This window comes from Tympanuchus pallidicinctus, unplaced genomic scaffold, assembly GCF_026119805.1.
Source record: "Tympanuchus pallidicinctus isolate F22 unplaced genomic scaffold, pur_lepc_1.0 scaffold14, whole genome shotgun sequence".
NCBI classification, from domain to species: Eukaryota; Metazoa; Chordata; class Aves; order Galliformes; family Phasianidae; genus Tympanuchus; species Tympanuchus pallidicinctus.
In genome coordinates this window covers 9,894,877-9,908,494 of record NW_026294659.1, presented here as the reverse complement: position 1 = coordinate 9,908,494, position 13,618 = coordinate 9,894,877, and the positions used below count along the sequence as shown (strand labels likewise).

At 35.0% G+C, this 13,618-nt stretch overlaps 1 protein-coding gene across 10 annotated transcripts in view; it reads left to right on the top strand.

Moving 5' to 3' along the window:
• CASK (calcium/calmodulin dependent serine protein kinase) overlaps positions 1–13,618 on the top strand; it is a 195,991-nt gene that overhangs the window by 121,231 nt on the left and 61,142 nt on the right. For all 10 annotated transcript variants that reach the window (XM_052674191.1, XM_052674196.1, XM_052674193.1 and 7 more), the window contains 4 exons: positions 964–1,139; positions 2,729–2,851; positions 4,571–4,654; positions 8,873–8,972. In XM_052674191.1, coding sequence (XP_052530151.1) covers positions 964–1,139; positions 2,729–2,851; positions 4,571–4,654; positions 8,873–8,972 — 483 coding nt within the window. The remainder of the gene's footprint in view (positions 1–963; positions 1,140–2,728; positions 2,852–4,570; positions 4,655–8,872; positions 8,973–13,618) is intronic.

The window sequence follows — 13,618 nt, the reverse complement described above, 5'->3', positions numbered from 1 at the left end:
TTAGGCTAGTACATTGTGCATTACTAGTAAGAATTTTTTTGTTGTTGTTTCATTTCTGTTAGTACATGGTCAAACCACTGTTGTCCAAAGACTGTCTTGTTCATCAGCATCAGTGATGACCTAATCATTCAAAATGTAATGCCTGCACCTTTGCAGATATTTTGCTGTGAAAACAAACATTTCAGAATGGGAAATATTTATGAGGAGAAATAAAATGTTTATTGCTTTTCTTTGTTTTAATGTGTAATATAACAATTGAATGATGTCATTCTAATCAGTTTATCCACTCAAAAGATTAGTTGGTATTAAATATGTTTTGTTTTTTTTTCCTATGAGTGTACATTCAAAATCAAAAATCAGAAGTGGCTTGGTACTTTTACTGTGTGGCAATCATTGAAAGCACTAGTTGGAACACAATAGCATTATCTTTTTATCTATAGGAAGATCCTGTCTGCTGCAAATAAATTAACAGCATCTTTCATTCATGTTGAAAATGTCAGTAGACTGGCTAAAGTCTGGGCAGATTAGCACTGCTAAAGGAAGTATGGCCTTGCCTGGTGGAGGCAGCTTTTCCAAATAAGCTGTGTAGGTTAGAATTATTCATTTTCTGTAGATGTGCCCTCTGGATAAGTAATTCCTGTTTCCAAGATTGTCCAACAGAAATTTTTATATTTATATGCCACGTTCCACTTGAGACTTTTAGTGCTTTTATATAGATGTCATTTCACGTTTTCTGAGATAGCATAGACTATTATTCAATTTGTAAATGAGTAAACTAAATGAAAGAGAACTTAGCAATGAATCTCACTGGGTAAATTCAGTAAATACTTAAGGAAAAAAGAATAAAATGTTGACCTCTGAAAAAAACTTAATAAAACTGTTCTAGTTTAATGTTATTTATTTCCATGTTTGGCACATATTGCTTTCACTCTGCTTTTGTTTTGGTTTTTTTTTTCCCTTTAGGACGTGTAGGAACACCTCATTTTATGGCCCCAGAAGTGGTGAAAAGGGAACCTTATGGGAAGCCTGTAGATGTTTGGGGTTGTGGTGTCATCCTTTTTATCCTGCTAAGTGGTTGTTTACCTTTTTATGGAACCAAGGAAAGATTGTTTGAAGGCATTATTAAAGGAAAATACAAGGTAAATGACAGTATGTCTGAATCCTTTTCCAGTGAGATGAATTCTGCTTATAAAATTTGGGAAGTTGATTTTTGTGTTTAACCTGGCTTAAATTGGAAGCTTATAAAAAGCTGCCTGTTTTACACAGGGGGAGATGGTTCTCCCTCTTCATTCTGTCTTGTTTGTACTGTTTTGTATCACTGCTAGGAATTAGAATACAGGAATATTTACGCATAGAAAATAGTGAGTGTAACAGTTTGCTCTTAGTTGTACCTTGAACTCAGTAGCACTACATAAAGTTTAGTTGTGAAGTACAATATAGTATATGGTACCTTCCTTTAACAGATCACTTACATTTTTAGCAGAATCAAAGAACTACTGTAAAGGCTGACGATCATATTGCTTTGATTTAAAACAGGATGAATGTTACTATGAACACATGGTCATTTTTCTTTTTAGTTCAGAATATAATAAAGTGAAACTGACTATTCAGGAGCCACTTGCAGCTGAAAGCATATTGGCGTATATGCAAAAAAAAAAGCATGCTTCACAATGTAGTCATCTTAGAGCCATTATGGAGAAAATATTAAAACTTCAACTTCACTGTTTTTGCTGCTTTGTATACAGTCATGCAGTTCTGCTCTGCTTTGCACGAAAGGTCATACATAATCCGTGCATTAGCAGAGAAGGAATGGAAATTCCTAAGGCTGCCTGACAATCTGTAATGGGTTGCAGGAAGTTGTGGGTTTTTTTAGTAGTCTGCTAAAATGTGACAACTGTGGCACTGCACTTGGTCTAGAGCACAGTCTTCATTCTTTAAATGTTTTATGCCTAGAGATTTCTTAGTGGTACTAGTTTTTGAATTTCATAGACATGCAGACATTCCAGTTTTACTCTGAAAGATTTCTTTATGTAATCTGTCAAACAGCTAAAACTTTTTGGAAACTTACAAGTGTTTTTTTTTTTTTCTTTATTAAAAAAAAGTCTTGGCTGGAACATTGTGTCTTCTCAGTTCCTTTCCTCTTCCTGTTTCCACATTTATATGCCTGTTCAGTGAAAACAGTGCAAGGATTTCAAAACTGGCTTGCTACAAATTTGCAGTTATCTTTATTTCATTAGAGCTGAGAAAAGAAATTACAAATGACAATTATAAATGTGCATTTCACAGGCAGATAATATTTCAGAGTGCTCCAACTTAAAGCAGTATCTTTTTGTTGCAGTCTGTTTTCAAATAAAGTTGACTTCTTTAAATGAGCAGAATAAATTATTGAAAAAAGGCTGGTTATTATGTTGAAATTTTGTTTCATAAAACAGCAATGTTCTGTATAAATAAAAATCTTCATAAATTAAAGAAATAGCTTAAAGACAGGATCCTTTAGCACAGAAAGAATTTTCCTACTTTAGTATGGTTTTATTGAGTTTCCATCTTGTCATGTCATAAATAGTTGGACACAAACCTCACAGTATGAATATATCTTCTAAATTTTCCTTCACATTGTTTCATAATACCAACCACTGTTAAATATCTATTATCTACTTTACACAAATAAGCAATTCTGTTCTAAATTCTGTTGACTAATTTAATTTCTTGTTTTCTTGCTTGTAATCAGATGAATCCTCGGCAGTGGAGCCATATTTCTGAAAGTGCCAAAGATCTGGTACGCCGCATGCTTATGCTGGATCCAGCAGAAAGGATAACAGTATATGAAGCACTGAATCATCCCTGGTTGAAGGTAGTAAAACCAATTGTTTACATATCAGTTCCTTCTTAAAGGGATAAAAAGATTTGTTTGTTTAAACTTTTCGAAGTAGACATGATATTGTATAAGATAGAAGATTTAAATTCTTTGTGAGATTAGAGCCTGAGTTTTTTGTAATGTCTAACCTTGAACCCTTGTTTAGCCAGAAGAGCAAATTTACTTAGGCATCATGGACAGCATAAGAGCATACATAGTATGACTAGATGAAGCTTGAAGAAAGTAACTGTATGTCTTTCTGTGTCTCTCAAAGTCCAGAGGAGTGATTTCTGATCTCTTTATAGGTCCATTCCATCTAAATCTCTTCCCTATTATGCAACAAATAGCTGTACACTACTTAACTGCTTAATTTCTTAATTAGATTCCTGAAATGGCCCACTGAGTAAAAAAAAGTAGTGGTAGGTTGCTGAAATCTGCTGTAACTATATAAAATTACATAGCATCTGGTAATCAAATTATTTTTCAGTGGTGGCAGAATTTACAACACAATTTGAGCCAGAGCACTGTTTTTTCTTTGGTAGAACCTGATTAATTCATTATTTATCTTTTTTATCCTCCATTTTTTTTCTGTAGTGTGGGCCCAAGATAAATGTAATAGAGCATTCATTTCAAAAAGCTGGGATTCTGGTGTCACACAAGTAACACTCCTTTAATTGAGTCTGTAGTAAACATAGGTGATCTGTGTTTGCCTGCATTTTGACTTTTTCTCATATGAGCTTACCTACGTTTAGATGCCAAAGCAAATGTTTTGTGCAAATGGGCAGATTCTGCTTATGTTACAATTTTTGTATCTGTGGTCTTGTTGCTGATCTTGCCATTAACTGTTGAAAGACAGGAGTAAAAATTTAGTTTGAGATAGTCTTATTTCCAGTCTTAGGCTAGCATTCTGTGAGTCCATTCTCTTTTACTTTTGCCTAAGATAAATTGCCTTCCCTGTTGACTCAGAATTTTCTTCTAGCCCTTTCTATAGACAGAGCCAAATACAGCATGAAACAGAGCCCTCTGACACCATATAGAGATTGAATTACTTCTGCCATTGATTTCACTCTGATTCAGGAGATCCGCATGATAAACATTTGCATTAAATTAACAACTGTATGTGGCTTCTGTGATGTTGTGGGGAAAGAGTACTCAGGTGCTGCAAGTTCTCACCCCACTGTATACCATTTACTTGTAAGTTTTTGATCTGCATCTACAGTGGAGAATTCAGTGGAGTGTAAGTTAGCACCTGGTGTCACCAGCCATTGAGCTGTCACTTTCTGTTCTGTTATGCAGAAACCCCAAATCACAAGCTGTCTTCAGGTATCAGGAACCCTTTACAAAAGTGTCTGCACATGTTGCTTCACTGGCATTGTGCTACCAGGAAGCAGAGCTTCTTCATACTTGCCAGCTTCAAAGTTCAGTGCTAGCCACAAACCAACTTACAGCATAAGAGTAAAGCAGAAGTCTAGAGTCTTACTGCAAAGTGAGAAACAAAATCACAAAACAGAAGTATCCCTGGCCCCAAGTTAAGGATTATTTCAAAATTCTTTGATACCTGTCAGTTTTTTGAAGTTATTTTTACCTTAGATTGCCTTGAGTCCTTATTCTCCTTATGATACTTAGTAGCTGATACATTTTTTGCCTAGTTTCTTAATGTTGAGGTAATACTAAGAACTTATATTTAATCTTTGTTTTCTTTTGCTGTGTTTTAAGGAGAGAGATCGCTATGCATACAAGATTCATCTTCCAGAGACAGTAGAACAATTGAGAAAATTCAATGCAAGACGAAAACTAAAGGTAAAGCGAATGTCGTATTAACATAGTTACATAATTTGAATTTTAAGTAGTGTTAGTAATTTTAAAAGCACTGAGAGAAATCTATGCTCTGAGGTCAGCAAAAGTACAGAAGTGAAACTGATAATCACAATCGCCTATCACAGGGATGTCTTGTTAAAGGTGTTCATCCCTTCTGTCTTTGTTCAGAGTTTTCAAACTGAACTCCAGCACAAATTGTCTGGTGTCAACCAAGTTGTAATTGAGGTCTTCCTTTTACATTGATATGGTAATTCAATATAATATGAATTACTACGAGGGAGAGAATTGTAACAGTGGCTTGTGGTATTGCTGTTAAGTTTATGGTAAAAGGAATATAATAATGTTCACTACTTTTCATTGAGGAGAGCAAAAATGTCTTCTTCAGTTCTATACACAAGATTATGTCTCATCCAAAAAGAAAAGAATGTTAACATTTTATAGCCCAAAACAATATGATTTCCTGTCAAAACAATAACTATTCCTATCTTAGGAAGCTTAACAGAAATGTTTTTAAATCCACTGAAGGTCTGATGTATCTTTAACAGAAGCATACAGTATTACTTTTTGTGAGTTGTTTTTAAATGTGTAATAAATGCAGAATCAGATGTATAGAATAAATGCTTTGCATTAATTTAATCTAGCTACAAAGCAATTAATGATTAAGGTGACATAGTTGCTGTGGTTTCTGATAGACAGCACTTTGTCTTAGGTGGTTTGTGTGTCCACGTAATGCTTTAATTAGAATGTTAGCTCCATTACATTTTAGAATATAACTGGTTTCCTTATTCCAGACACAGTCTCAGATCTTTTACAGATGTCTTTTTTGGGGAGCCACTATTTTTAGTCTTCAGAGAGCCTTGAAAGCACTACTTGTATTCTACCATTTTCTCCAATCCACCACTGTTCTGCAGAGTGTTTTCTGAAATTGCTATTTAGTTTGCATACTGCCACACTGCCACTGTAGGACATTAAAAATTGAGTGTTTAAACTCTAGTTTTCTTAAATATGTAAATATACTTTGGAGCAGATGACCATTTCTCTAGCTTTTTAACTTCCCATCTAACTACTCATTTTTGCTGTCCAAGATTAGATGTAGATACATCATGGATGTCAAATAATGCTGAAGTGTCTGATTATGACAGTTTCTCAAATAGCAATGTATTGTTTGGCTTCAAAGAGTAAATTTTTATACTTGCTAATCCATCCAATCTAGGAAAGACAAAGATGATAAAGTTTTTTCTCTGTTGGAAGAGAATGTTTTTTCTTGACAACTGAATCTTTTAGAAATTTCAGACAGAATTTCAGAAAATTTCTCCCATTTGTATGGGCACAACATGTATCCAGGTTTCCTTGCTAGAGTTTCCATCCCACTTCCTGTCACCCTTACTTTTTACTGTAGCCTCTGTGTGGCATTTTTTATCTCTATCAAATTAGATAGGATTAATTGATATAGATTATATAGACAGATATATAGATATTATATAGATAGATATAATATATAGATATGATTAATTGATTATCTATTTTTTATGTTATGTATTTGATTCTGGAATATGTTGATCTGTAGGAAAAAAAATATTTTTTTACTTTTTTCCTAACTAGTGTCACTGGTTTTTTTTATAAGCTTGTGTCCTTCTTTTACCATATTTCTACCAAATGTTCTGCTTCAGAGGTGAACACAAAATTAAAAAAATTTTTAGTGACAGCTGATGCAAATTACATAGGTCACTCCAAAAGTAATGCCTCCTGTTTATTTCCATGGAAACTACAACAGATACAAGAAGTACAGTAACTGATAAATTCTCAGCTACACAGCACTGATTACCAACATAGTCATCACCATTAACTGCATTTTTGCCAACAATGAACAAGAACATGCATGCCATGCTTATAAAAATCTGCACCAACAGAAGTGACACCCTGTTTCACTGGTGCTCTGAGGGTGTCATTGCTAGGAAAACATTGCCCACTTGGTCTATCTTTAATCGGCCTGAACAGGAAGTCAGAAAGTGCCAAATCTGGACTACACGATGGGTGTGGTTTGACAGTCTGGCCACGATGAACAATGTGCTCCACAGTGTTCAAACTGCTATGCAGCTGGGCATTATCATGTTGCTTCTTCTCTGGCCTGACTCTGGAAACTCAAGCCTTCAACTTAGTGTCATGATGTAGCAGAGTTGATGTTTTGTCCAGATTCCAAGAAATCCGGAAGTATTACCTCTTTCCTATCCCATAAGACAATGCACATCACTTTACCTGCTGAAAACTACATCTTCATCTTATTCTTCAATGGGAAATTTGCATGTTGCCATTTCATGGACGGCTGTTTTTACTCTGGCACATAGCAGTGGCATCACGTCATGACTGGAAATGATGCTATCCGGGAAACAGTCATCTTCTGCCTTGAATTGGGTCAATGCATCCTGACAAACATGCACACAGTGTTTTCCTGTTCCTGTGTCAGCATTCATGGGACCCACCTGCTGCAAACTGCGATATTTCAGTGTTGCCACCATCATTTCCAATACACTGAAGCTGATATTCAGCTCCGTACACAGTTCCCTGCTTGTAATCCACTCATTTGCACGGATGAGCTGATCAAGACTCTCTTCATCCTGTGATGAGACTGCTGTGCATGGCCACGTGGAATGTAACCTGTCTTCCATATCACTGTCACCACTGCTGAAACACACCACCCACTGTCTCACTGTGCCCACAACCACTGTTTGGTCTCCATAATAAATGTTCAGCAAGTATCAATGAATGTCTGTGGATGCCATTTTTTCAGCATGGAGGAATTCAGTGACACACCTTTGCTTCATTCTCATTTCCACGTCAGACGCCATTGTGTCAGACTGCCCCTCTGCTGCTACCTGCCACATGGCAACAAAATGGAGTGGAATATTGGCAGGAAAGTTCAACATCTACTGCCATACCACCATCATCCATTTCTGGCATTATGGGCCAACTTAATAAAACTGGAGACATTACTTTTGGGGCAGCCCTCATAGAAATTAATAACAGAATTGAATATTAGCTCCATGTAGTTAAATTACTTGCTGTCTAATATTTGGAGCTGAAACTGTAAAACATGTCAAGATTATCTGTAAGCAGGCAGAGTTGTAACTTTTCTGGGCATTAAAGGTTTCTGTGTTGTTCATGACTTTTCTCTAATTGTTGGGCAAATTTAGAATTTCTACAGTAAGAGCAGTTAATTTAGTGCCTTTAATGGAAACCTGCACAGTACCTGTTGTTTCTAACAAAAATGTTCTGCCAATCACAGTGCTCAACGATACATTCTAAAAAGATTTGTCCATGGCTGCAAGCCCATGAATAGCAATGATAAACAAGCTTGGATGAATGTTATTATTTCAAAAGGTTTAATTATAAAAGGTGTCTATTTGGGGGAAGAAAATCCTATATTTCTTTGCTTACTGAAAGTAAGTTTTATACCTCAGACTATCCTGAATTGTGTTTTGTGGAGATTCACTAGGATTTCTGGAGATTTTAAGGACTTTTGCTGAATTCTTTTCTGTTTTCCATAGCTTACAGGGTTGTCCTTCATTATGTCCTCCCAGCATGATTATGATCCATTACATATTTATAAGGACATGGATCTAAAAAATTTTAAAAAGCAGTGCACGTTATAAACCATGCACTGATTTGCTGCTGATAAATTTGCTGATAAATCTTACCCATTGCATGGACATGTATATACTGTCATGGAACCTGACACATTTGATTACATTTTTAATTATCTCAACTTGCAATTTTGAATTGTGCTGAAGAAACTAGCACTTGATCTAAGGAAAATTATTTTTTTCTTCAAGCTTTTTAGTTGGTTATTTAGCAACATTGCAAACTAGTTTAACTTCAGCCTTCCACAATGGAAGACTATTGCTTCTACTGAGAGACTTGGCACTGAGTTAGGGCTTATCAAAGCGTTTTCCAAAAAAGAACTGTTGTCATGAAATCCCTCACAAAGAATATAGTTACTGATGTCCACGAAAGTAGTGTACAACCAGCTCTTAAATATGGTTACTGATATAGCAAATCAGATGAATACTATGAAATTTGTGTACTCTTCACCAGGAAGGTCAACACACAAGAAAGCTTGGGAAGTTCAGTGACCAAGCATGTATGGAAATCTTTTATTAAACTACTTTGTGTAATGTAGATTTTGTGGGTATTTTTATTTAGGGGGCAGTACTAGCAGCTGTGTCAAGCCACAAATTCAACTCCTTCTATGGTGACCCCCCTGAAGAATTGCCAGACTTCTCTGAAGATCCTACCTCCTCAGGTATTGTAACAGAAAGTGTATTTATTCCAGTCAATCTGTCCTAATTCTTTACTGACTAGAATACCAAGCGTTGACCAATTTCTTACAATTTCATGAAGTTTGACATTAAGTTTACCCTTAAATGGGAAAACGTGAGTAGTTTTCAGTTATAATCATAGACTCGTAGCATGGCTTAAATTGGAAAGGACCTTAAAGATCACCTAGTTCCAACTCTCCCGCTGCTGCAGGGTTTCCATCCACTGGATCATCAGGCTACCCAGGGCCTTGTCCACCAGGCTCTGGCATTATTTTTGACATTATGAGCCAGACCCCCCCCGGTCTTCAGTAGCAAAGGGAAGCAATAAATGTTATGAGCATACAGCTGAGCGTTTGGCAGTACAGTGGTACTGCTTCCACCAGTACTTTTGTCCTTGACCCATACCTGTATATTTTAATCATCTCTCAATCCCTAAATTGGCAGCCCTGTCATAAATATGTATCTTAATTTTGCCAAAACATTATGCATAAAGTCTATAATCCCAAAGTAGGGATTTGTCTGTCTGTTCTAAAATTAGGATTTAGGATCAACTTAAATGAACTTTTTAAGGAAAATGTAAAGCAATATGACTCTCTTTTATTTTTCTAAACAACTAAATAATAATGGCAGAATATTTAAGTTATGAATGCTTATAATTATAAAGCTTACTTTACCAGCAGGTATTTCAGGAACTTAATTACTTGTGCAAAACTTCTGTGTTACAGTGAATTCTCTTTCCCAGTATTTTCATAAGTGACAAAATTACTGAGCTACTGCAAATGTTATGTAATACTTTTCTACTTTTTTATTGAAGAATGTCATTTTTAGGAAATACTTCAGCGTTATTAATACATAAATTCAGCAATATTTTTGTTGAAATTCTGAAATTTTATTTCTTGCAATTCAAATTCGAGTACTTAAGTACAAAGATTTGCTTAGAGCTGCTTACTGATCATAACATTCATCTCAGACTGTGGGTAATTAATGTCTCATCACTTCAGGCAGTGAGCTTTTAAATACTCTGTGAACCTGTAGGTAAAGATATATATATGGTTTTAAAGAGAATAAGTTCATTTGACTTCACCCATGATTTCTTTCAGTGCTTTAATATTAGTTTCCAGCTACTTCCTCCATTTCAATAGAACAACTACCAACATGTTTAGCAGTGGACTAAAAGCTGCAGTTCCTCTTCCCTGTTTCAGTCTCACATCAACAGGACATGTGTTTTCCTCATAGGGTGATGTAATTGCAGATATTGGTGTACAGCAGAGGCACACAGTCTATTTTTTCTGCTCACTGAACATATGAATCTAGTACATACATACATTCTATAGAATATCTGTGCTCTATCGTTACCTTGTCTTCACCTCTGAAATAACTGAAGGAATAGACTGTATTTCTTAGAAAAGTGTTTTAATTCTTTAAAATACTGTTGATCTCACTGATGGAAGATCACAGTGATCAGGAAACTGTACTTAGTGAGTGCTTTCTGTGATATTTCCCTGACTGTATTAATTGATAAAATACATAGAATGAAACACTGAGCCTTCCAAGAAGAGTTGCTGCAAGTCTGAACTGCTGAAATTGCTAGATATGGAAATCTATGTTGTTTCCTCTTCCGAATTGCAGTAGTGATGTTTTCAAATTTTTTTGGCACATGAAAATAGTAGGGTCTTCTAATCTTTCTAAGCTGAAATAGTTCCTAGAAATTCGACATAAAACTCTCAATTTGTAGTAGAAAATTGGCTGTCTTCAGGTAATTGAAGTTTCCTTCCTAACATCCCATGATGATATTTCAAATCGTGAACTCTAATGAATAGCACTTAATATTTTAAGTGTTGTTGTCTATTTAATCCTCCCATAAAATTCTGTGGAGCATGCCATTCAAATTAAATGATTTGACAGGAATGAGCAAACTCCTACTAAGATAAAGATGCAGAAATGTAAATGCTTATTGTTATGCAAAGTGTATATCCTATGTTCTTCCAGGCTTTTCTAAACACAGAAACAGAAAATTTCCATTTTGATTTCCATGTTAGGAGGGTAGAGTTGTCCTCCCTCAGAGCACAATGAACATGAGACTGTTGGATGCCTTGAGCCTTTACCACCACAGCCATAGCCTGTGATATTTTGTGTAGTTGCAGAAAATATTCTTACTGGAGAGCTTTTCAGTGAGGATCAACCAATTTCATAAATAAGTAGATGGGTATGGACAGAGATAAATTTCATTTAAAATCAATCAGGTATTTTTCTGCATGAGTCTTCTTCCTTTCTTGGCTATGGGATCTTTTAATAATTCTTGATTCCTGCAGCTGTTAATTATTACATGTTTGTTCTGGGTGATCTATTTCCTCTTTCATCAGCAATCGACCTCTGGAGGACTTAATCCTGTTAGCACTCTGTAGGCAGTGTGGCTGAAGTCAATCTTAGAGAATTTTGAGAGACTCTCAAGGCTCTAAAAGTGCTTTGAAAAATTAGGCGAATATGTAATAATTAAATAATTATAAATTATTTTTAAAATTTAAATTAAAATAATATTTCTGAAGCTCTCTGTTCAGTAACTTCTTTAGTAAAGCCTCTGAACAGCTCAAATGATGAGACAAGCGTATTGCAAATGTATGTTGTTAGAAGTTGAAACATTTGCCTGTTGCAGAACATTGTAAAGTGCCACTTTCCCAAGTGAGTAACAATTTTGAATATTTTCAATATGCTAAAATAAATATAAACCAGAAGTAAACAATTAGCAATTGTAAACAATTAGTTGTAAAGGCTAAATATGACACACGAAAAAAATTGACCCAGTAGAAGGTATTTAAAGTGGACCATGGACCATGAAATTAATTAGTGAATGGAGAAATTTGCAATCTGTAATCAAAAGTAATCAATTTGCATTCTGCCTATCTTCCTCATCCTTCTCCCTTTCAACGCCCTCCCTCCCAGGCCCTCCTATCACTTGATTGCACAATACATAAGGCAGAGAAGACAGAGGTTGTCCTCTCAAATTGTATGATAGCTATTTGTTCTGTGATGGAAGAGACCGGATATATAATTTTTAAGTGTTTCTCAGGCTAAAGAATGAGCCTCACCAGTACAAAAACTTGGGATTTTTCTGAATTTTACTTCATCAGTTGCCCATTTTGTGGCAGACCAAGGAAACGCTGTGGAATTGTTTGAAGTTTTGAGTTGGGAATTTGAATTTAGGAAGGCCATTTAGTTCACTTTGGAGTCTTAGGTACATTCAGGATGTTAAGGTTTTTGTGCATACAGTAAGCAAAGCCCGTCAAATGAAGATTTTTCTTATAACTTTGTTTTTCCCACAGCCTTTTTGTAGCCACATTTTCAGATCTACTGAGTCACTGTAGGAATTAACCCGATGGATAGTCTTTGGAAAACTGCATAATTGAATTCTAGATTAAAACAGATCTTGCCTTTTAGTTAAAAAGCTTTTCTCTATAGTACATGCTTTTATTTCTTGGTTTGTGGTATTGGTATTCTGTACGTGACTAACAGTTTCAAAGTAGCTTATGAAGTTCTTGTAAGGCATTTTATATTGCTGTGTTTTAATTTAACCACACAAAAAGTAGAGCAGCATATTAGATGCAAGACATACTGACCAAATTCTTAGCTGTGTGGTTAGCTTAGGCAACCAAATTGCACTGTTGCAGTACTTCTGAGCATTTATGCACTCTCTGAGCTCTGCAGTAAAAGTGTAATATGAGGAACACAGAAGCAGTGCTTTATTATTGCATGGTAAGCAGGTATTTAAAGTCTGCATTAGTGTTTCTGGCATGTTTCTTCAAATTGCAAGGGAAACATTTTATATGACATTTCTTTATAAATACATTTTGATATTTTATGTTATTGCTTTATGTAAATAGTAAAGTTCATGCCTTTTTTCTTATTAGACTCTTTTGTTATCAAAAAATAAAAGCCCAATCTGACAGGCTTTCCCAGTGGAATCAAGCAGCAAACATACAGCCATGTTGTCAGATCAATTTTAAACATCCATGGAACTAGTTTAATCCACAAATATTTTTGAGGACTTTAGATATTGTAAAATATGAGCAGTGTAAACTCTTAGCTTAAAAACTCTCAGTCTCAGCTATATGAGGAAGAAAGATATTATTATGCAAATAATACCACTGATTTTCTAAATATTTGCAAAGCATCTTGTGCAGTGTTTTAAAGTATATGGGAAAAGGTAATAAATTGTATTCACCCTATAATTTACTGTTACTATTGCTCAGCTAGTTGTGCAAATATGATTGACTATTGGTGTTCAGATCCAAAGTTGGAGTATTTCCAATGCTTCATTATTGTCTTTGTTTTTTCAGCTATTTGTCTTTGTTGTGGTGTGTTTAGGTACAAAAATGAAGTCTCAATATAGCAAGTCAGCACTGATTAAAATCACTAATAAAGTGTGTATATTTCCAAATGGTTCTTATAATTAAATCATCACTGAAACTTTTGTTAAATTATTTCAGTATAACATTGCTAAATTCTAATTAGTAAATATAAGTGTGTTAAGTAATTAATAACAAGTTACATTTCACTGACAGTATAATAGTTTATCATTTCATTTGCTATGAGCCTCTTACTTTAAATCATTTTTGTCTGGGAGTTTTTTAAA